At 42.8% G+C, this 24,211-nt stretch overlaps 1 protein-coding gene across 1 annotated transcript in view; it reads left to right on the top strand.

The window, feature by feature from the left end:
* Positions 1 to 24,211, top strand: part of SPON1 (spondin 1) — a 547,762-nt gene that overhangs the window by 169,470 nt on the left and 354,081 nt on the right. The window contains exon 3 of the mRNA XM_082269927.1: positions 858 to 991. Coding sequence (XP_082126053.1) covers positions 858 to 991 — 134 coding nt within the window. The remainder of the gene's footprint in view (positions 1 to 857; positions 992 to 24,211) is intronic.

Raw genomic sequence — 24,211 nt, 5'->3', positions numbered from 1 at the left:
AATAAATGGGTACAACACTCTCATGGCTATTACAGCTTCCTGCACAGGGTTCCCTAGTTGCTATGCTGTCAGTTGCAGATCCGAACGGCAACATTTACGCCCTGAAGAAGGGGAGTCTCTGTTCCCCTGAAACGCGTTGGCTATAACATGTTCTGCTACCAATAAAACGACAATCTTTTGATCTAAGAGGGATTCTTATTGCTGATTTTGGGTGCTCCATTAACCGATTATCATTAGTTGCTATGAAGTCAGCAGGTGCTGGCATTAAAGCAACGGATGACATATCCCCAGCCCCATTCAACTGCCAGCTGGGAGGTCCCTTGACCGATAGCTAAAAGTAAACCAAGGGGCAGGGATGATGGATTATGGCAATACAAATAAGCCAATAGCCAATGCCAATTGTGCCAAAGGACAATGATGTCAATCAGCATCCCAGCACAATGATAGTGTAATCCCCGAACAGAGAAGGGACACTTGCTGGTGGTCACTGGAAACACATGCTGACACACAGCAAAACACAGTGCCACCAGCAGGAAGGGTGGGGTAAAAACAAAACTATTACAATCAATTAAAATGAGTGGAGGACCCAACTTTTGCTACAATTTTCAACTTAAGTAATCAGATTAAAGCGTTGCATACTTTCTGTACCTGTTCCTTTTAATAGAGTGAGAAGAACAGAAGCACTTTGTAAAAAGGATTGGTAATATTCACTATGATGCTAAAATTCCCGACACATGGTTTCCATTCCTTCACTGCAGAAATTTCATTACTATTGCTCAATGGGCCATTATTCACTAATAATCTCTTATGGCAAGTTTAGTGTCGGTATGTAATTAACCATGAATTTTAATTTGCAGATTATAGATGATGAAGAGACACAGTTTATGAGCAACTGCCCTGTAGCTGTTACGGAGAGCACACCAAGGCGAAGGACGCGGATACAGGTCCTCTGGACAGCGCCATCTATTGGAACTGGCTGTGTAATACTTAAGTAAGTACTGTCATGTCCATACATTATATATTGTTTTTTTGTTTGTTTTTTTTTTTTTTTTTTTAATGCAGGTCTTTGAATACCGAGAAAAAAGTACAGTATGCCATGGCAACCTATAAAAATTAATTTTCAGTGATATTGAAAGGTTATTGGTTGTCATGGGCTATTGGACTTTAGTTTTACTCTATATACTGCCTTTTAGGCTATATTTGGTTATCCATATAGCAATAAAGCCTGGCAAGCTTGAAGGGAATGACTTGAAAATTAAAATTTAGTCACAATGCCCTGTTACTGGGCAACTACTGTTTGTGAAAAATCACAACTAACCTATAGGATTGCAAATAAGAATATAAGAATGGTAAAATCACTGTGCCAGACTACTAAGCGGAATGAAACATATACACTGTCTTGAAAAAGTATTCACACCTCTTGAAATTTTCCACATTTTGTCATGTTACAACCAAAAATGTAAATGTATTTTATTGGGATTTTATGTGATAGGTCAACACAAAGTGGCACATCGTTGTGAAGTGGAAGGAAAATGATAAATGGTTTTCAAAATTATTTACAAATAAATATCTGAAAAGTTTGGCGTGCATTTGTATTCTGCCCCCCTGAGTAAATACTTTGTAGAACCACCTTTTGCTGTAATTACAGCTGCAAGTCTTTTTGGGGATGTCTCTACCAGCTTTGCACATCTAGAGAGTGACATTTTTGCCCATTCTTCTTTGCAAAATAGCCCAAGCTCTGTGAGATTGGATGGAGAGTGTCTGTGAACAGCAATTTTCAAGTCTTGCCACAGATTCTCAAGTGGATTTAGGTCTTCCCTTTCACTGGGCCATTCTAACACATGAATATGCTTTGATCTAAACCATTCCATTGTAGCTCTGGCTGTATGTTTAGGGTCGTTGTCCTGGTGGAGGGTGAACCTCCACCCCAGTCTCAAGTCTTTTGCAGACACTAACAGATGTGCCTCTAAGATTGTCCTGTATTTGGCTCCATCCATCTTCCTTACAACTCTGACCAACTTCCATGTGCCAGCTGAAGTAAAGCATCCCCACAACATCATGCTGTTTCTATGGTGTGTTCAGGATGATGTGCAGTGTTCGTTTTCCGCCACACATAGTGTTTTGCTTTGAGGCCAAAAAGTTTAATTTTGGTCTTATCTGACAAGAGCACCTTCTTCCATGTTTGCTGTGTTCCCCACATGGCTTCTCACAAACTGGAAACGGTAATTCTTATAGTTTTCTTTCGACAAAGGCTTTCTTCTTGTCACTCTTCCATTAAGACCAGATTTGTGGAGTGCACGACTAATAGTTGTCCTGTGGACAGATTCTCCCACCTGAGCTGTGGATCTCTGCAGCTCCTCCAGAGTTACCATGGGCCTCTTGGTTGCTTCTCTGATTAATGCTTTCCTTGCCTAGCCTGTCAGTTTAGGTGGACGGCCATGTCTTGATAGGTTTGCTGTTGTGCCATACTCTTTCCATTTTCGGATGATGGATTGAACAGTGCTCCGTGAGATGTTCAAAGCTTAGGATATTTTTTTTATAACCTAACCCTGCTTTAAACTTCTCCACAACTTTATCCTTTACCTGTCTGGTGTGTTCCTTGCATCTCTAAAGCTGGTGCAGCTATAAAAACCAAATAACATACATATCTACAGAGAATAGCACACACATGCAAAAGAAATGACTTTCAAATATAACAAGGCAATCAAATAAATAAAAATGGGGATTTAGACCCACCATATGGCCATATCGTGTTCAAGCCCACCACTACGGCAAAGTACCCCATTGTCAGTGAGTCCTACACTATCCATAAAATGAAGGATGAATCCAACATCGCTAGACCATTGGAGATACTTACTCATTACATGGGAGAGATGTGCAACTGCACTATAAGGGACTCCTCCTATATCTGCTTACTGGTGGACACTGATAACGAAGTACAGGTGTGGGAGGGTGGGGTGCTCAACCCCAGAAGTCTGGTCAGACCGAATATATAACAAACAAAGAGCTGGGGGGGGGGGCACTCCCTGAACATGCATCTCTAAAGCTGGTGCAGCTATAAAAACCAAATAACATACATATCTACAGAGAATAGGGCACACATGCAAAATAAATGACTGTCAAATATAACAAGGCAATCAAATTAAATAAAAAGTAAAAAAATTTGAAAACCATTTATCATTTTACTTTCACTTCACAATTATGTGCCACTTTGTGTGGGTCTATCACATAAATTCCCAATAAAAAAAAAGTATGTTATTGGTTGTAACATGACAAAATGTGGAAAATTGCAAGGGGTATGAATACTTTTATATATATATTTATATAGTAATTACCATTTATAGATTGAGTTTTCATGCATTAGTCTGTCGATAGGGTATTTTCATTAGGGACCTTTTTAGTTCTGTGCATAGAGGTGCATTTTTTGTAGCATTAGGCAGGTTCTCTATCATGTGTAAACATGTGTTTCCTTTGTACATTGACATATGTTTTCATGTGCATTGATGCATGTTTTCAATGTGTTTTGAATTTAGAATTTGTAGTGGATAATGGTGAACAGCCATTAACCAAGGTTTGTAAAAATCTGTTTTCAATGAAGCAAAACACATCCTTTTCTGTTTCAAATGCCTATTAATGCATTGACATACCTGCTTAGACCTGGTCCGTCTGGATAGTATGGTCATCTGTTGTCTTGACACCATTCACAGGCAGCTTAAAGTTTTTGTAAAGGAAAAAACCAAATACAAACATGTTATACTTATGTAGCACCCTCCTAGTCAGGTGCTAGGTAGTGAGTGTAGTTTTGGCTCTGTCTGCCTATCAGAGGAGCATCAGGTAAATTCTATATTGCACTCTGCTTAACAGGGATCAGGATCTGTGAGTTAGGTCTACTCAGTGTGCCCAGTGTATGATTCATCTGGTCTGAGGGAGTGTCCCCAGCTGATCCAATGGGGAGGCACGTTGGATGCTGGAGGAAACCTTGCCAATGACACACAGGCTTTTGGCACTGCCCCAGGGATTGGCACAGACAGTTGGTCTCTGTGCATTATGGGGCAGGGTATAAAAAGCCATGGGCAAATTAGGTAGAGGTCTTTTGGCGGGACGCAAAGTCCCAGAAGGAGGGTGGCAGCTGCCTCCTCTTCTGCAGCAGTTGGTGATGGTTACAGGCAGCCATTGGTGTGAGGCTGAACCCAGAGGTCCAGGAGAGCTGACTGGAGGAGTTGAGGCATTGTGATAATGTGGAAAAACAGTATCCCGAGTACAGAGGATCTTGCCAAGGGGTCTGCCCAGGAAGGGCACCACTCCGGAGTTTAGAGTCAGTGGACGGGTATTAATTAATTAAATAAATAATTTACCTTAATGCATTCTCTGTATTAAGGTAAAAAACTCCCCAATAACTTTTCTACCCACCCCCTCCCTAAACACTTACCTGAATCCTAGCTCCTCTCCAGCACTGTCCTACCTACAGCACTGCTCTGCTCCTTTCTTCCTGGATTCACAGGAGAAACTGAGAGCAGTGGAAGCCATAGTCCGAGGGAGCGGGAGGGGGCGTGGCTTATCAGCGCTGTGTGTGTCTATGATCGCACACAGCCTGGCTCAGTAGCACGCCTGCACTGGTGTCTCCATAGACACCAGGAGGAAGGATGAGCAGATAGTGCTGGTGGGGGACTGCCAAAGAGGGGGTAGGGGACTGTTCTGTGTAATATTATTTGCACAGTGCAGGTAAGTATAACATCCTTTTTATTTTAACTAAGAAATAAAAAAACCTTTAGTATCACTTTAATGTACAATTTGAAGCAATCACTATGGCTAAGCTTACAGTTGTGTGGTATGTAAGCTCACACTACACCATGTGTTAACGTGCATATTAAAAAGGCTGCTGACGCCTGTAATAACAATTAAAACAAAAAAAGCCTCTGGCCCTATTTTGAGATGCATTATGGTGTCCTGCAAAACAGGTGCATTGCCTTATTGCATTGGGGTTTCATTCTAAATTAATGGTACAGGCAGATAGCTAGCATTACCACATTGTAAACCTTCCCTTAAATATCATATAAGATTTAACCTCTTAATGCAATTTCAAATATTTGTATATCTGCAACTTTCTTTAAACTTTTCCCTGGTAATGCTACCATGAATTTGCTTGTTCAGGTATTTTCTTGTTAAAAGGTGACAACGCTCTACCCCTGTCTCCTAGATAAACTCCTGCATCATCACCCTGTCTCATGGGCTTTTTATAGAGACTACTTGTGGCTGCTTCAACACACATTAGGCAGGCATTGTCCACTTTTGTCACAGTCAGGAAACCCAGTTTGAGAAATGGTAGCCATCAATCACTGTAGTGCAGGGGTGTCATTGTGGGCCATGTCTGCAATATGGTTGTCCTCAAAGGGCCAGTAGTAGCTTGGGTGCGCTATGTACAGACTGCAGGGTTCAGCGGTGCACTGTGTACAGAGTTAAGGGTTCAGGGGTGCGCTATGTACAGAGTTGAGGGTTCAGGGGTGCGCTATGTACAGAGTGCAGTTCCAGGGGTGCCCTATGTGCAGAGTCCAGGGTTGCACTATGTACAGAGTGCAGGGTTTAGGGGTGCGTTATGTACAGAGTGCAGGTTTCAGGAGTGCATTGCATACAGAAGTTCAGGAGTATGCTACATACAGAGTGCAGAGCTTGCGGTGCGCTGTGTATAGAGAGCAGGGTATAGGAGTGTGGTATGCACAGTGTGCCACCCCAACTTCCCTGCCATGTTCTGGCTGAAAAATTGGTTGTGAGGGCCACATGAGAAGGCCTGGGGGGCTGGATTCGGCCCGCGGGTCTTGTGCTGTGCTGTAGTGCATATAGACAGGAAGTGGCTACAAAGAAGTTGCAGGAGATCAGTCACACTCAAATGCAGCAATTACCGTATTAAAAAAAGTGAAAATAAAGATTTTATAGAAAACAAAAAGACAATATTTTGTGGTATATGCTGCTTTAATCCCTCCCTGCTCCCTTCAGGCAACCCTTTAACTGGGTCCAAAAGCGGAACACAGCTGTTCTGTCTGATATTTTTCTTGGTCTTCCAGATCTTGCTTTAACTTCCACTGTTCCTGATGACTGCCATTTCTTAATTACATTCCGAACAGAGGATATTGACATCTGAAAACGCTTTGCTATCTTCTTATAGCCTTCTCCAGCTTTGTGAGCGTCAACTATTTTCAGTTTCAGTTTTCTAAACAACTGCTTAGAAGATCCCATGGTGCTGATTGTTGGGGCAAGGTCAGATGAGTCTGGGCATTTAAAACCTTTGAGATTGACATCACCTGGTCTTCCCAGACGATGATTGAGAACAATACATGACACTGGCAGGTCTCAGCCTTGCAAAGGGGGCAGTGCATGCTATAAATTCTGCAGGGTGCCCAAACTTTTGCAGAGGCCATTTTTTTGTTTTATGTAATTTTGAAAGTGTCAGTGATGGAAATAAAATCTAACTTTTGTTGACATATTATAAGAATGTCTAATCTGTAATTTGATGCCTTTTGGAGATTGTTCCATCTTTCCATGGCTTCTTTATGCACATTAATACCAATTTTTACCTGGGGTGCCCAAACTTTCGATCCCCACTGTATATATATATACATTTTCCCTTTTTTATAAATGATCACATACCCTCTGTTTTTAGCTACATAAGGAGTTCGGAGAGCTAGGGAAGGTGAAACAGCAGTACCCTCGTCTTTCCAGTGAATGGTTGTGCAAGGGGTGAGGGCGTATCAGCACAAGTCTGATCATTGGAGGAGAGCAGGATGAGTTTCCAGCACAGCCAAAAAAACTGACCACGCTGTACTCCCATGCCTAGTGTAGCTTGCTTTTTAATAGGAGAGTAGAGGGCTAGCGGGAACACCAGGGATTTCACATAAAGGAAGCAATACAAAGAGAACAGGATACTTTTTCATTCAAGAACATGGTACAGCAGGCACATATCAGGAATATGAAGTGTTGGGGTAACATATTCCTAATTGATGGGTTGAGTTCTACTTTAACGCCAGAAGGCGGAGCAGACTTCCTGATCAGGTGATCACTGTTATTGGCTGTCGCAGCGGTCACATGATCGAGAAGCCCATCTCGCCAGCTTCCGTTTGTAAACACAGATATAGCTGTCATTCACTGGGCGCAGGAAGCACACTCTCAACACAGAAACCTCAGTGGCCATGGACACATATAAGGTTCGTTCAGACATTGAAGCCTACCCTCCCCGGTGCCGTTACATGGTCTGCAAGCAAGTTAAGTAAATGTTATTGATTAGGGGTTTACATCTACGTAATTCCTTGTATCTTATACCATGACTTGGAAGTGGTTGCAGATCGACAGTCTGCTTTCCAGATGTACAGCCGACATGATCCCCTCCCAGAAAATTGTACTGCCTGTTAAAGACAGCAATTTGTCCTCCGCAGGTACCCAGAATTGATAATGTGTGTTTATACTCGCATGCAATAAAATGGAGATAGAGGCACTGTCCTCCTTTTCTTGCCTGGAGGAAGCAGAAAGCCACCACTAATGTACAAATGTGACAGCTGTATGCCATTTCTTTGTCTGGAACAGCTGTCAGCACGGGACTGCTTTATTTCATAAACAGATGTTTAATGGGTCTTCATTGATATTGTCATATATTCAGAGAACAGAAAGAAGGCTGAGAAATAATCAGAATATTCATGATTATGCTTCTTTTTAAGACTATAAATCAAAGTGACAAATGACAACATCAAAAGGCCTTTGTTGTTCCTGCTTGGCTCAGCAAGCTGAGTAATTTCTTCCACGTGGTCAGCAGTTTACATGTTCGCTCATGCCCTGTAGCCAAGTCGAGAAATGGAATTGGGCAGTTAATGAAAATGTTAAAGGAGACCTGTCCTGCAGATTTCAAGGAAGTTTCCATTGCTGGTGTCTTCTACAAATGCTAGTTTTTGTGGCTATCACAATGATCCTCTTGCTTCAACACTTTGGGGGCTAGTTATAAAAAAATTATATAGTTATTTGTCCAGCATGTACATTAATACTGTGCGAATTATGAAAATGGGGCACAATTGAATGTTTTTAAAGCCCAACTCTGGGCAAGTAAAAAAATGATCCCTTGCAGTGGGGCTGTGCCCAGAATTCTTGTTTATGCCTAGGGGCAGGGCCATCTTTAATATTGATTGGACCCTGGGCAAACATTTTCTTGGGTCCTCCCAAATCCAAGTATCAACTGTTTGCAGGCAATGAGGGCTTAGAGGGCAGCTGCTTTGGGCCCCACAACAATGAATGGGCCCTGGGCAGCTGCCCCTTTTGCCCTGCGTTAAAGACGGCCCTGCCTAGGGGAACAATAAAAAAAGATTTACTTACCCAATCCCTTGCTTCTCCTCCTAGATTGGTCCCCACAGTGTTTACATCACCACGATTCACCAGTGTAAGGTCCTGACAACATCAAGACCAGAACAGGGTCCAAAGCCCTGCACTGGGAGTTAAGAGATGTATGTTTTTTTTGTTTTCATACTTACCTTGGTGGATGCAGCATCATTCTGATGCTGCATCTGTCCCCCCGTGCCTCTGCACTGAGAACTGAGCCATCGATCACTGCTGATTGCTTGGTTCTCACAGCTCTGAGAGCAGAGAGCTGCTGACTGTCAGTCAGCAGCTCTCTGCTCTGCCCTCCTCCTCACTCACTGGAGCGCTGAGCTGTGAAGGGGGCAGGAGCGGCTGGCTCAGGCTCTCACCGGCTTGCTGAGAGGCTGAGCCAGGTGACGGTCCAGGGATCTAGGCAGATCCGACTCTGTGGTTGTGATCACGTGGAGCCTGGACCGACTCTGTACCATCAGCAGAGAGCGGACTTCAGCCGGACATGTTCTGTATTGCTGTCTCCCTGACTGAATTTGTTTTTGGGGTCTACTAATCTGTCTGCCTTCTGCCCCAAGGGTGTACTGTGCCCTAACCCTCTCTCCTGCATTTTTTGTTGTTGTGAGCAATAAACTCACCTTTTTAATTTGAAAATGACTGGCACCCATCTTTTCATACCCACTATACCCAAGTACCATCACCATGAGGTGAAATGTCAGCCCTCCCTGATGCTGGGGGTCAGGGGGGCACTACACTAGAGTTTCTGAACCTATTTTTTTATGTGTTTTGTGACTTTATACAGCATGACCATATGCAGCATGCCTTTATCTCCTGAATAAGGATCTCAGCAGTACATTTTGTAATTACGCTTTATTTTGTTTGCTCTTTACAGTTAAAGACTCAGATATCCCACCAGTATCACTTCATATACATTTACCAGCATTTCCACGCTGTGATGATCAATATGCAATCTCTGCAACAAGCATATTGACAATATATTGCACAATATGATAACAATTCCAGGTAATACTTTGGAGGTCTCATATTTTGCTGCCCAAACGTTTTTTTAAGCCTATGCTCTTGAAAGAGTTTGTAGGTTTGTGATTGACCATGCATAGTCACGACATTGTATGTTCCTGGAAATACTAGTTCAAATGGTTAGATCTTTACCACTCAGCAGAGGAACACCAAGGGGGTTAAATGTTTAGGAACCTGCAACTCTGTTCTCTAAAATAGCTAAAATGTACATTTTAGTATCTTTCTACATTTTGTTTAATTTATAAACTGAATAGTTTTCTACAATGCTGTAGTACATTAAGCTTGTTGTGTCTTATTCCCTATAATAGTTATATTGAAAGCATGGTTAACAACAATTGATACAATATTCTCACTAGCTATACCAGGTATAAAAAAAAAGGCAAAAATCACAGCAGTAAAAAACCCAAAGAAAGGCCCTACCTAGTCTGCCCGGCTCCTGTCCCAGTAACCACATACGTAGTCAGCAATTAATAATAGAAAACAGCTGACTGTGTTTCTAAGATCCCTGCAACATATAATGAAAACATGCTACAACATATGTTAAAAAAACACTAGAGTGGACAAAAGGGTCTATTTGGAGTCCCTTAGTCCTTGTCCTGTGTCCTACTGTCCATATATTCCCTAATGTGGATCCCGAATAAGCTGTGACCCTCCAATAATGTGTCTTACATTATCTCAATCTCATTCCCTTGTGATCTGGGACTAACAGAGAGCCAGAACACCTTTCAGCTCAACACACATACCCCCTTCCCCAGCACCTTTAATAAGCAATCCTAAGTTCTAACCAGGATTTTCACCCCCAACATTTCAGTGGTGGACAAAGGTATGATTCAAATAGGGGACTTCCTGATAGATGCTGGAATTTCTAGAGAGGATTACAATGAAAAAGACCTTAAATTCCCCCCCCCCCCCCAGAGATTTTTCATAATTTTCAGAAAGTCTCCTTGCTAAAGTCTAAACTTAGATTTCCTGCTTCTGACTTTGAGTCGGTTTGCACGTCTTGCGATGTTTTCAAAAGGAAATTCCCCACTAAATAACCTCTGCTTACTAAACCTATTTGAAAGTGACCCTACATGTTGCATGGGAGTTTGATCTTGGGAAGACCAGGGATCTTCAGGAATGGTATGAAATTGCAGATAATTTATCATGGGTTTCCATCAATACAGCATTAATAGAATGTAAATAAAAGATTCTGTTGAGGTCGTACATGGTTCTTTTAAAAATAGCAAAGGTACATCCTTCATACTTTAGAGCACATGTGTCAAACACAAGGCCTGCGAGCCGAATGCGGCCCTCCAGTCCATTTTATGTGGCCCTTGCACCTCTCCTGGAGCTGCAGGAGAGCTCCAGCACTCCTCTGATTCTCTTCCAGACCCCGTACTTTCTGCTTTCCAGCAACGCCTCCAGCTTCTTCCCAGCAGCAGCAGCACAAGTTAAGGGGGGTTCACTGTGATGTAATGGAGGGTGGGGGACTCAACTTCTGATGGTGAAGAGGCTCTTGTTATCTTATGTAAGGGTAAGGGATGCTGTGAACATCTAGTCTTACAGATACAACCGGCCCTTTTAAGGGCAACTATAATGCTGATGTGGCCCGTGATTAAATTGAGTTTGACATCCCTGCTTTAGAGGATGTGGACTGATGGGCACCATGTTTTATGTTTGGTAAGAATTCCCCCATATTTGCAGATCTTGGATTAGGATTTACAACGTGATCTATTCTGTAACTAAAGTGAATCTTTTAAAATCAAACAAAACTGTTTTATTTCTCTAATTTGTTCTTTTAAATGTCTAAATATTCAATGTACTTGGTGGCATATATGCTACTGGCTGTCCAAAAGCGAAAATCTCGAAAAGCTCAGTGTAAATTGATTTTAAAATCACAAACTAAATTTGATCATGATTATTGAAAAACTGACATGTTGTCTGCATAACTCACAAAAGAAATCTGGCAAAACTTCGGCCCCATGGATCCCTTACCTGCTGTAAGACTTATGGGGCTCTGGAGGAATGACCCCTTTCTTTTCTCTTACTACTTCTTTCTTCTTAGTTGCTACCAATGCCCACAATTATGTTTTTCTCATCTCCCTTATTTTTATTCTTTTGTCTTAGGCAGACCCCTATTCAGAGTTAGGAGGCTAGGCAAATATACAGTACATGTGTTAGGGTCTTTCTTGATAACCCCATTGCAAGGTGGGAACAACTGGTCTGTTGTTTTGGATGGTATGGACAGGATACCTTAGGTTTAGCATATGATTCACAAATCAGATATTATAAGACTTTTAGATGTTTTATAAGTGAGTTTAAAAAGACAGGACATGGTTGTAATATTTCTGTATTGCAACTGTTATAATGTTTTTATTTTTTTAAACCGATAATCCTATGGTGGACCTAATGTACCTAATTTGTCAACTGTAAAACCTCAAAAAAAAAAAAAATAGATTGGAAAAAAATTGACAAAAGAAGCATGGACAGATGTGAACCTAACCTGGCCGAACCCTTCCCTACGCTCTCTCTGAAACAATTTTTACTGGAGTTGCATTTGAAGTGCAGGTAAAGTTATAATAAGGTTAAAAAAGAGTAATATTGGATATTGATGGGCATAGCATGAGGAAGATGGTTTTAAATTAGTTGGAAGGGCAGGAAATGTTTTGGGGAAGGGAGTGTTTCTATACATTGCGAACCCAGAGCACAAACATGCTTACTTACTATTCATAGGTGAATTAGGTGATTGTAACAGAAAGTATTGTCCGTGATAGTTTTTTATTTTTTTTATTTGCACTAACATAACATTTTTCAAGACAAGCTTTTGGGATATATCCCCTTCATAAAGGTTAGTGCTTTGACCTTGATGAAGAGCACATACCCCAAAAGCTTGTCCTGAAATATTGTATGTCAATAAGTGAATGACAAATGTACCCATTAGCTTATCTGTGAAGTTAACCACTTGCCGACTGGTCACGTCGACCCTACTGTGGCAAAGTGGCTCGATATCGTCCAGCGACGTAGACCTGAGGCGCGCTCCCGCTGTATTCAGTCACAGCGGGAGTCGGGCCAGGGGAGGAGCGGCGTTGATCACCGCCGCTCTTCCCCGATCGTCGGGGATCGAGTGTAGAGATCCGCCGCTTGTGTAAACAAAGCGGGCGGATCTCCTAAGTGACAAACATTGACAGATTGCAGGGTTCAGCATAGCTGAACATGCGATCTGTCCCTGTGTCACACAGTTCCCTCCCCCCACACACGTTAGTAAGCACCAGGCATACATTAACCCCTCCCTCTCCAATAAAGTTAACCCCTTCCCTGCCAGTGTCATTTTTACACTAACACTTTAGCACTAATTACTGTAGTAATGTCACTGGTACCCCCAAAAGTGTCAAAAATGTCAGCCAAGGGTCCGATCTGTCTGCCGCAATGTCACAGTCCCACAAAAAAAAATCGCAGATCGCAGCCAGATCACCGCTATTACTAGTTTTAAAAAAACAATAAAAATGACATAAATTTCCCGTAGTTAGTAGCTGTGATAGCGCAAACCAATCAAAACATGCTTATTGCAATTTTTTTTACCAAAAATATGTAGCAGAAAACAAATTGGCCTAAAATGTTAAAAAATGTTGATTTTTACATTTTTTTGGGGGGGAATTTCATATAAAAAATGTGAAAAATATTGTTATTTTTTCAAAATTGTCGCTCTTTTTTTTGTTTATGGCGCAAAAAGTAAAAATCGCACAGGGGGATCAAATACCACCAAAAGAAATACATTTTGGCCTAAATATATGACAAAAATTGAATATACTGGATATTTTGTAACTGTCAAAGTAGAAAAATATTGTTATTTTGATGCTGCTAACATTTTTGATGCTGCTAACATTTTGTGGATCAGTACTGCTTGGATCTTGATGAAGGGGACATACCCCGAAAGCTTGTCCTGAAAAATTGTATGTTAGTGCAAATAAAAAAAGTATCACGGACAGTACTCAATGGTTATTTTTTCAAAATTGTCGCTTTTTTTTATTAATATCGAAAAAAATGAAAATCGCAGAGGTGATCAAATACCACCAAAAGAAAGCTCTGTTTGTGGGAAAAAAAGGACGTAAATTTCGTTTGGGTACAGTGTTACATGACCGCGCAATTGTCAGTTAAAGTCGCACAGTGCCAAATCGCAAAAAGTGGCCTGGACGTAGGACAGAAAAATCCTCCGGTGGTAAAGTGTTTAATGAGTATGCAGCAGCCTTTACACCGCATGCAACTGCCAGGTGGACAGGAAAAGAATTGAGAATTATGGCATGAAAATCTCACTGTTGGAGTGTCCAAGACATATAAGAAGCCAAGAGCTGATTCAACTCACTAGGTTCCATCTAATGCTAAACTATAATTTTTTCATGGACTGGTCCTTCAATGCAGAGGGGAGCTACAGATTAGGCTGAGAGGAGAGGTGTCGTTATTTTCATAAGGAACAATGTGAAGAAAGTTACATGTAGTTTTGTTTCACTTGGATACTTGCACAGCATAATTGATGCACAGTGCAAGCATCTGTAATGCTGCACACATCCTCAACTCCACAAGTTATGTTTTGTTTTTTGCCGGACACGGTTCACAGAAATGGATCTTAATGGCAGATATAAAACATGCCCCCGTTTTCTTCTATATAAATGATTGGTGCCCCATGTCTTTATTTATCTTTTCTATTTGTTGAACAGAACCACAAGATATTTAAGTTGATGATTGCCATTCAGCATTGCACAATAAATATGGATGCTGCGTAGAAATTGCCTTGATTAAGTGTAAATGAAATGATCATGATACGCTTCTGAGTGATCTGGTTGTTGTGTAACGATTTCAAACCGAAGAACGAATCCATCCCACACTATAATTATACAGAATGTAATCATTGGGTGGATAAAGAGATTATTGCCACAGGGAATGGGAATGATTAGCACCTTTTCAGAATCATTCAAGAAAATATAATTATCATAAAATTGCTTTTCATCGCTAGTTACTGAAAAGACTTGGAAAGTCCGTGACTACATGATTTTGGGGTAATGCTCATTACAGCAATTTTATAGCAATAAACAGGTGTACCAAACTAGTTGAAAACAAAATAGGATACACTTGAGGCGTAGGCTGTGCTGGGAATTGCCACACAAATTTTGAAGGTTCGACCTGGGTGCTTCCCCCTCCTTCCTACATGGTCCAAAGAATGTTTGTTCACCTGACACAAAAACTTTCATGCCTATCGCAATGATCTGTTGCAGAAAAGATTGATTAGTGAGCTTGTAACACATGCAGATCCAAGCACCACCTAGTGTCTGTAGACACCCTAAAGCACAATTCCGTCTTCATTGTCTTTTTCCCCAACACCAACCAAGCTCCCGCCAATATCTTTTTTAAATCTTAGTATACATTTTGGCAGCTTTCTTTCATCTGGTCACTTGATGCATGGGGTCTTCTTATTCCTCTTCTGTCTGCGGCAGTGGGTAGATCCAAATGGGTTGATGACATGCCACCAGGGGGCATGTCATTGACACACTGGGCTCACAGGAAATGGTTTTAAGGGCTTTGAGTGTAATTTAACACGGAATAAGACCATAGCTGCTGGAGCTTGGAGTGGTGGGTCTGTGGAATCAATTGCAGCCATGGGCCTGGGCAAAAACAAAAAGCTGGAACTGGGCCTTAAAGTGCAGCTTCACTTTTGCTCAGTTAAAAAACAAAACAACAAGGGAAGTATTGGAGTTGCAGAACATCAGCAACAAAGGACCTCTATGACATGTTAGAAGCTCATCTTTACTGGGAACATAGTAAAGTCTCATACATCTCAAGCTTGCAGCTGTGAGCTTGATACTGGCTTTTAAAAGCCAGTGAAGGGCTTTCTGATAAGTGATTGGGTGGCTTTAGAGCTGACCAATCACTTTAATCAGGCTCTTAAAGGAACACGCCCCTCTTATCATCTGCAACCGCAGTGGTTCCTGGGCTCACCTGTTTCACTGGGGAGCAGGAAACAACCTCCTTAGAACAAGCAGGAGGATTTCTGGGAACATGAATTCCCTGATCCTCTCTGTAACTAATGACCCTGGAAGCGATGTGTATTATGTCACTTCCGGGGTCACTGCTCTCATTCCTTAGCTAGTGTAGCCAAAAATGCAGCTATTTAGTCAATAATGCAGCTATATAGTTTCATTGGAGGGCAAGGGAGACATTGGGGGTATAATAGACCCCCAATATCCCTCAGCCTATAGGTCACAACTCAACACTATCCAGTCCTCAGTACAGCAGAGAGCTTTCTAGTAGCTCAGTCTCTCTCCCTTTCTCTCTTTCCTCTGGGATGGTCCCACAGCACAGAGCCAATCATCCTCTCACTCTCTCTCTCTCTCTGTAATGTACTCCTCTTCCTATTAGAATTTGCCCAGGAAAGTTCATCATTCTCCTCCTTTTGCAGGGTTGGTAGGGGCTGTAGTTCAAACCCTATTCCATCTTTATTGTACAGTGCTCCACCAGGACTACATCTCCCAGTGTCCTCTGCACGGCTACACCTCTCTACAGGGCACCTCCCTCCATGACTGGCTTATTGCAGCTGCTGGGAGAGTGAGGAGGCCAAGTGGGGAATCTCCACTCACACAGTCCGCTCAATTTCACGTGCAGAAGTGGGGAAAGGGGAAGAAAACCTGCATGTGTACGATCACACAGGAGTCCAGGTTAAATACTGGTGGGGGAGGACCAAGGCTGCTGATAGAAATCACAGGGCCCCATACAGCCTACCTGACAAGCTCCCCTTTCTCTGAAAATATCAAACGATATTTTTGCTAAAATGCAATGGCCAGGAAGCTATGCTTTGTGGGCATGGAAGAAATTATACCCCCATGGAACAAGACCCATTCAAGTGGCACAGAGGTAATATCTGCACCCCTACAGTGAGCTATCGGTGTTCATTCGGGATGGTGTGTTCTTTCAGATTTCAGAATGGTGAGCCCCCCCCCCCCCCCTGCTCCGATTCCTCTACAGTGTAGATGGAGGGAGAAAAGAAAAGTAGAAGCCGGCACCATTGCACAAAAGTCACCAATAAGGCAGTACTGCCGGCCCCCCGTGTCCGGGCCCACCATTTGAACTAATGAGGCCTGGGCCCAGTACAGGAGGAATGGCTGTACCACCTTATCGGGGGCCCTGGGGAAGACAAAAGGAAAAGAGGTTCAGGAGAGCACAACCTGTTCCTCCAGCTGCTCTGTCACTTCTTGTGGCTGCAGGAGTGGTGTGTGTGTGTGTGTGGGGGGGGGGGGGGTACATGCAAAGCTGGTAGAACACTTAGCTATGTATAAATCCTCACTTTTTGGTATAGGTACCAGTGGCGGCTGGTGCTCCATGGGCCTGGGGGGTGGCAGACGGACCACACCATACCCCACCCCTGACCACACCAGCTCCAGCCCCCACTGTCCCCCGTCCCCCACCAGCTCCAGCCCGCACTGTTCCCCCACTCCCTGGTTTTCGGCTCACTCACCCTGGGCAGGCAGCAACAGCGGCGGCTTCAACCCTAATTCTCCTCCCTCCTCCGCTCCCTGGCCAATATGCTTCTGCTTTCGGCCAATCGGGAAACGGGTCTAAGGACCCGCTTCCTGATTGGCCAGGAGGAGAATCAGTGTGGCAATAGCAAATATTAATTCGTTATTGTCACACAACTGGGTGGGCTCAGGTCGCAGTGCTCTGCGCCCCGAGCCCACCCTTTTTTGAAGCCTATTAAAGCCTCTGGCTCTAATCACGTGCTTAAAAAAAAAAATCATTGGAATCCAGGCATCCGGCGTCCTGCATGTAGATTAGGGGGCCGGACGCATGGATAGGGGGGGCGGCGGTGCTCTTGCGCCCCCAATGCACCAGCCGCCACTCATAGGTACCCTTTAATACACATTTTATTCCTTTTTTTTTTCCTTTAATTTACTAATGTGTTTATTTTTTTCAGTGTGATAATATGCTGTCCAACCCATTTTGGTTGAATCCTGTGTTCACCCTCTATCCTTCACAAATATAGACACACTTGGTATTATTCCAACTTTACTTCCAGTTGCAAAGATAGATACGGGCGGCACAGTGGTGTAGTGGTTAGCACTTTCACCTAGCAGAAAGAGGGTCGCTGGTTCAAATCCCAACCACGACACTACCTGCCTGGAGTTTGCATGTTCTCCCTGTGCCTGCGTGGGTTTCCTCTGGGCACTCCGGTTTCCTCCCACACTCCAAAGACATGCTGGTAGGTTAATTGGATCCTGTATAAAAAATTGGCCCTACTGTGTATGTATGAATGTGAGTTAGGGACCTTAGATTGTAAGCTCCTTGAGGGCAGGGATGGATGTGAATGTGCAATGTATATGTAAAGCGCTGCGTAAATTGACAGCGCTATATAAGTACCTGAAATAAATAAAAATAAATAGAGGCTTGGAATATATTATGCAGCATCCAAACGTTGCCTAGCAACCCCAATTTTTTTATTTTTTTTCTCTTTAGTGCTGAAACTAGAAAGAGCCTGCAATCCACTCAAAGGGGGACTTGGCTTTATGGATAATGTTACATAAAATGCATGCATCTCGACACTGTATGACCATGTTACAGAAAAAGGAAATTTTCACAATCCTAAAAATCCAGATCCTTTTTTTTTTTTTGGTGTAATAGCTGTTATACATTACTATTTTAACCACTTAAGCCCCGGAAGATTTTACCCCCTTCCTGACCAGGGCCTATTTTGCGATTTGGCACTGCGTTGCTTTAACGGACAATTGCGCAGTCGTACGACACTGTACTTAAACAAATTTCACGTCCTTTTTTTCCCACAAACAGAGCTTTCTTTTGGTGGTATTTGATCACCTGTGCGATTTTTTGATCATGCGCTATAAACAAAAAAAGAGTGTCAATTTTGCAAAAATAACAATATTTTTCACATTTTATTACATGAAATTCCCCCCAAAAAAATGTAAAAATCAAAATTTTTTATCATTTTTGGCCAATTTGTTTTATGCTACATATGTTTGGTAAAACAAATCGCAAAAAGCATATTTTGATTGGTTTGCGCAAAAGTTATTGCGTTTACTAAGGGAAAGATTTTTGTCATTTTTGTTGTTTTTTTTTTAAACGAGTAATGGCGGCGATCTGCGATTTTTTTTTGCGGGACTGCGACATTGCGGCGGACAGATCGGACCCTTGACTGACATTTTTGACACTTTTGGGGTTACCAGTGACATTACTACAGTAATCAGTGCTATACATATGCACTGTTACTGTAAAAATGACACTGGGAGGGAAGGGGTTAACTTTATTTGAGAGGGAGGGGTTAAGTGTGTCCCTAGGGGCGTGATTCTAACTGTGATTGGATGTGGCTACTAGTGTAAGAACAGAGATCAACGGTCCTAAATAGTAGAACCGTATGATCTTCATTCTTACACAGGGGAGAATGACAGGCGGCTGTGCTTACATTAGCCGCCTGCCTTTCTCCCGCTCTAACGGACGATTGTCCGCCGGGCACACGCGCGGGGGGGGTCCGTGAGCGCGTATGCGATTACACCGACTCTTTCAATCATCTTCTGCTTAACAAAAACAGCATTATTTCGAAATGGTACTCTAATAACATGCACAGACTTTAATTTCAGAAATATCTTTGCAATTCAAATTTACGAAATTCCAATTTGTTTCCTTTTGTTATTTGGAGCATTCAGGAAACTTCGTTTATACTGCAATTCGGTTATATCAGAATCTCTGAATACCAAAAAATTTGTCTGAATTAATAATCGGAACGAAAAAAAACCACACATGTCTAATAGATATACTTTATCCACTTTACGTTGGTTGCACGCAGGCAGCTAGGGGGCAAGCGCGTGCCACCGGCGGCGCACTCCCGCCCCTGCTCGTCAGCGGGGAAGCCGATGCACGGGGCAGGCAGCTTTGATTGACGCCTGACACCCCCGATTGTTCCCAGCTGAGAGAGAAGAAGTTATTTTCCCTGGAATGATCACAGAGCCCATGTGATCCTTCTATATAGGATTACAGGTCTCTATGATCATTTCACAAGCCACCCCCCCCCCCCACAGTTAGAAACATGCCCCTAGGTACACATTTAACCCCTTGATCACCCACAATGTTAACCCCTTCCCTGCCAGTGTCATTATTACAGTAACAGTGCATATTTTTAGCAGTAATGTCACTGGTCCCCCCAAAAGTGTCAAAAATGTCAGTCAGGGGTCCGATCTGTCTGCCACAATGTCGCAGTCCTGCTAAAAATCGTTGATTGCCGCCATTACTAGTAAAAAAAAAAAAAACACAATAAAAATGACATAAATCTTTGCCGCAGTTAGTAGACGCGATAACTTTTGCGCAAACCAATCAAAATACACTTCTTTTGCGATTTTTTTTACCAAAAATATGTAGCAGAAAACAAATTGGCCTAAAATGTTAAAAAATTTTGATTTTAAATTTTTTTTGGGGGGAAACGCTCTCCATCCAACCTCACTGAGCTCGAGCTGTTTTGCCAGGAGGAATGGGCAAAAATTTCTGTCTCTCGATGTGCAAAACTGATAGAGACATACCCCAAGCGACTTACAGCTGTAATCGCAGCAAAAGGTGGCGCTACAAAGTATTAACTTAAGGGGGCTGAATAATTTTGCACGCCCAATTTTTCAGTTTTTTATTTGTTAAAAAAGTTTGAAATATCCAATAAATTTCGTTTCACTTCATGATTGTGTCCCACTTGTTGATTCTTCACAAAAAATTACAGTTTTATATCTTTATGTTTGAAGCCTGAAATGTGGCAAAAGGTCGAAAAGTTCAAGGGGGCCGAATAATTTCGCAAGGCACTGTAAGATATATTATGTGTGAAGTAGATATCTTGGAACAGGAATCATCTGGGAAGACTCTGGCTGCAATTACAGTTGGAGGAGGCAAGCATTCCACAAATACTTGGAGTGTTTCTTGTTTTCCCACATCCATGTGATTGTTTGTCCTTTACTCACTTACATTAATGTAAAGTATATGAGAGTTAATAGCACCAATTTGTCATGTATCATGCAATTTCCGATACATTTATGATTGTCTTTTAGAGGACTTAAAGAAAACCAGCCATGACCTTACTAATGCAAACATCTGAATAATAAGACTTAAAGTGTTATAATTGTGCAGGCTTACTGATGTAGGCGTTTTATCTGCCCTGATATATCGTTTTGCTTAGTTTGTCTTATTTAAAGTGCTTGTAAATAGGGTTGAGCGAACACCTAGATGTCCGTGTTCGACGGGTTCGGCCGAACTTTAAAAAAAAGTCCGGGTCCGTGTCCCGGACTTTTACCGAACTTTTCCCGGACACCGAACCCCATTGAAGTCAATGGGGACCCGAACTTTAAGGCACTAAAATGGCTCTAAAACACCAAAGGAAAGGGCTAGAGTGCTGCAAATGGCAGCAAAACGTAATTAAGAGCATGGCAAGTGCTCTGCAAACAAATGTGGATAGGGAAATAACTTAAAACAACAAAAAAAAACAGAAAAATAAAACAATGTTCTTCTTCATCTCTGAAGGACGAGGCCCATATGGAGTAGGAGGGAGGTTGAGGTGGTGGTGGATGTGGCGGTGACTAGACATATGCCGGTTTTCGGTAATTCGATATATCGCGGTATTGCATAGCCACGGTATTGTTATTGTGGCATTTTTAAAATACCGAGTTTCTCTGTCAAGTCTGCCTGACTTGTGAATTGATACATTTCAGTGAGCTGGATGACTCATTCACTCACTCAGCTAACACCTTTCAGCATTAAGTCTCCTAACTATAAACAAAAATGATTACATTTGTATCTTTTCCTTCCCTCTGCCAGGGAGAAAGGAAGTTTAACCTCTTAAAGACTGGATCTTTTTCTGACACTTGCTGCTTGCAAGTTAAAATCAGTTTTTTTTTTGCTAGAAAAGTACTTAGAACCCCCAAACATTTTATATATTTTTTTAGCAGAGACCCTACAGAATAAAATGGCGATTGTTGTAATATTTTATGTCACACTGTATTTGCGCAGCAGTCTTTCAAACGCAATGATTAGACTTTAATGAATAAAAAAAAAAAAAAAAACGTAACAGTAAAGTTATCCCAATTTTTTTTTTTTTTTGTTACACAGAGAATCGTGAGAGAATCGTGATCTTTATTCCAAGCTAAAAAATCGTGATTCTCATTTTGGCCAGAATCGTGCAGCTCTAATAAATATATATATACACACACACACGCCTAGCAGCCCACATTACATTATTATATAGCCATCAAGCAGTGTCTGGCCTACCTGGTGATGACTGGTCCTGGCGCTCTGATCCGATGGCCTGGTCTTTAAAGGGGCAAATCCTTGCGATCCAGAAGTGGTTAAACCTGCAGGAGGACCGGTGTTTTTATCTATTAATGACTTTACTATTGCTTTAGGCCTGGTTCACATGTATGCGGGTTGGTGGTTCACATGTATGCGGGTTGGCGGTTCACATGTATGCGGGTTGGCGGCCCACATTTGCACAGGCATAGCAGCCCATTGATTTGAACGGGCTGCTATGCCCTCATTTTCCGCAGAAAAAAGGTGCATGCAGCATTTTTTTTAAATTCAGTGGCCTTGAAATCCATCCTGCTTTTGCACCATGCGACTAACCTGCAGTTCCTGCTCTGGCAAGCTTTCTGCATTTTTTGTATACGTGGGCACGGCATTTAAAAATAAACAGTTTGCGTGTGCAGCAACGGCAGGTAAGTCGCATGGTGCAAAAGAAGGATGGATTTCATGGCCACTGCATTTTTTTAAATTCTGCATGCACCTTTTTTCAGCTGAAAACGCAGGCATAGCAGCTCAAGCCCATTCACATCAATGGGCTGCTATGCCTGTGCAAATGTGGGCCCCCAACCCGCATACATGTGAACCAGGCCTAAAGCAATAGTAAAGTCATTAATAGATAAAAACACCGGTCCTCCTGCAGGTTTAACCAATTAATGACTTTACTATTGCTTTAGGCCTGGTTCACATGTATGCGGGTTGGGGGCCCACATTTGCACAGGCATAGCAGCCCATTGATGTGAATGGGCTTGAGCTGCTATGCCTGCGTTTTCAGCTGAAAAAAGGTGCATGCAGAATTTAAAAAAATGCAGTGGCCATGAAATCCATCCTTCTTTTGCACCATGCGACTTACCTGCCGTTGCTGCACACGCAAACTGTTTATTTTTAAATGCCGTGCCCACGTATACAAAAAATGCAGAAAGCTTGCCAGAGCAGGAACTGCAGGTTAGTCGCATGGTGCAAAAGCAGGATGGATTTCAAGGCCACTGAATTTTAAAAAAATGCTGCATGCACCTTTTTTCTGCGGAAAATGAGGGCATAGCAGCCCATTCAAATCAATGGGCTGCTATGCCTGTGCAAATGTGAACCACCAACCCGCATACATGTGAACCAGGCCTAAAGCAATAGTAAAGTAATTTATAAACAACACCTCCTTCAGGTTTAACCACTTCTTGACCACAAGGATTTGCCCTCTTAATGACCAGGCCATCGGATCGGAGCCGAGCGCCAGAACCAGTTATCACCAGTTAGGCCAGACACTGCTTGATGACCTATTTTAGGCCTGGTTCACAGAGTCTGTACTGACTGACTATATAATAATGTGCATAAGTGAACCAAAGCCCCTAAATTCAGCAATGAAATTGAAGTGAGGTGGAAATTTAATAATTTAAATTTAATAATAGAATACCGTGATAATACCGTATACCGTGGCAAAACCTTAATCAATTAATCGCAGCATGAAAATCTGATACCGTCACAAGCCTAGCGGTGACATAGGCGTGCGCACAGGGTGTGCTGGGTGTGCCTGGGCACACCCTAATCACCTAGGGCACATAGCATTGCCAGTGAGGAGATGGGAAAGATCTCCCTGGGACCTGCTCTGCTCTATTTCTCCTTGCCTACAGGTACATGGCCCCGATACATTACTCTCCCTGCTGGCAAACACATGCATGTGTATTTCAACTTTGGGGTGCACACCTTAATGCAATAGGCTGCGCACACCTATGGGCGGTGTAGGTGGAAGCGGCGGTGGAGGAGGACCAGGGCCGGATTAACAGCATCATGGGCTTGGTGCTGAGGATTTTGAAGGGCCTTAAGGGCCGTGCCTTGCCATGCACCCAGAGGAGGAAGGGTGCAGCCATGCATGCCTAATTCAACATGGGATGCTGTCTCTGAAGCCCATAAACACATCCATGCATCGCCAACTGTCCCTCCTTGTCCGGCCTTCACGCTGTGTGGGGAGGTTCTGAGGGTGCTGCCTGGGGAAGCGAGCATAGAAGCCAGACTTCTGTGTTTACAAGTGACAGAAGAGCGGTAACAGTGAATATGGCCAACCCGGGGCCTATATAAAAGGTAGGGGCCTGGAGCTGCAGCTCCAATAGCCCCTACATTAATCTGGCCCTGAGGAGGAGGACGAGGTAGCCAACACTGCTTCTTTTCAAAAATTTTAAATGAGGGTACACCCCAAAAGAGTGAGAAAGAGCAAAAATGGAACAATGGGTGGGTAAGGTCGGTATCCATTGCTATTCTGCATAAGGTACGGAAAAGTCCCGTGGGATCCATGCCTGGTTCATTTTAATGAACGTGAGCTTGTCCACATTGTCTCTGGACAGGCGGCTGCGCTTGTCTGTTATAACGCCCCCAGCCGTGCTAAATACCCGTTCAGATAATACACTGGCTGCAGGGCACGCCAGCACCTCCAAGGCGTAAAGGGCAAGCTCAAGCCATGTGCCCAATTTGGAGACCCAGAAGTTGAAGGGGGCAGACCCGTCATTCACTACATGTAGGCGTGTGCACACATACTGCTCCACCATGT

Source organism: Pelophylax lessonae, assembly GCF_965119305.1.
Source record: "Pelophylax lessonae genome assembly, chromosome: 10".
NCBI classification, from domain to species: domain Eukaryota; kingdom Metazoa; phylum Chordata; class Amphibia; order Anura; family Ranidae; genus Pelophylax; species Pelophylax lessonae.
Note: the sequence above shows the minus strand (reverse complement) of the source record. Positions and strands in the feature narration are given on the sequence as shown.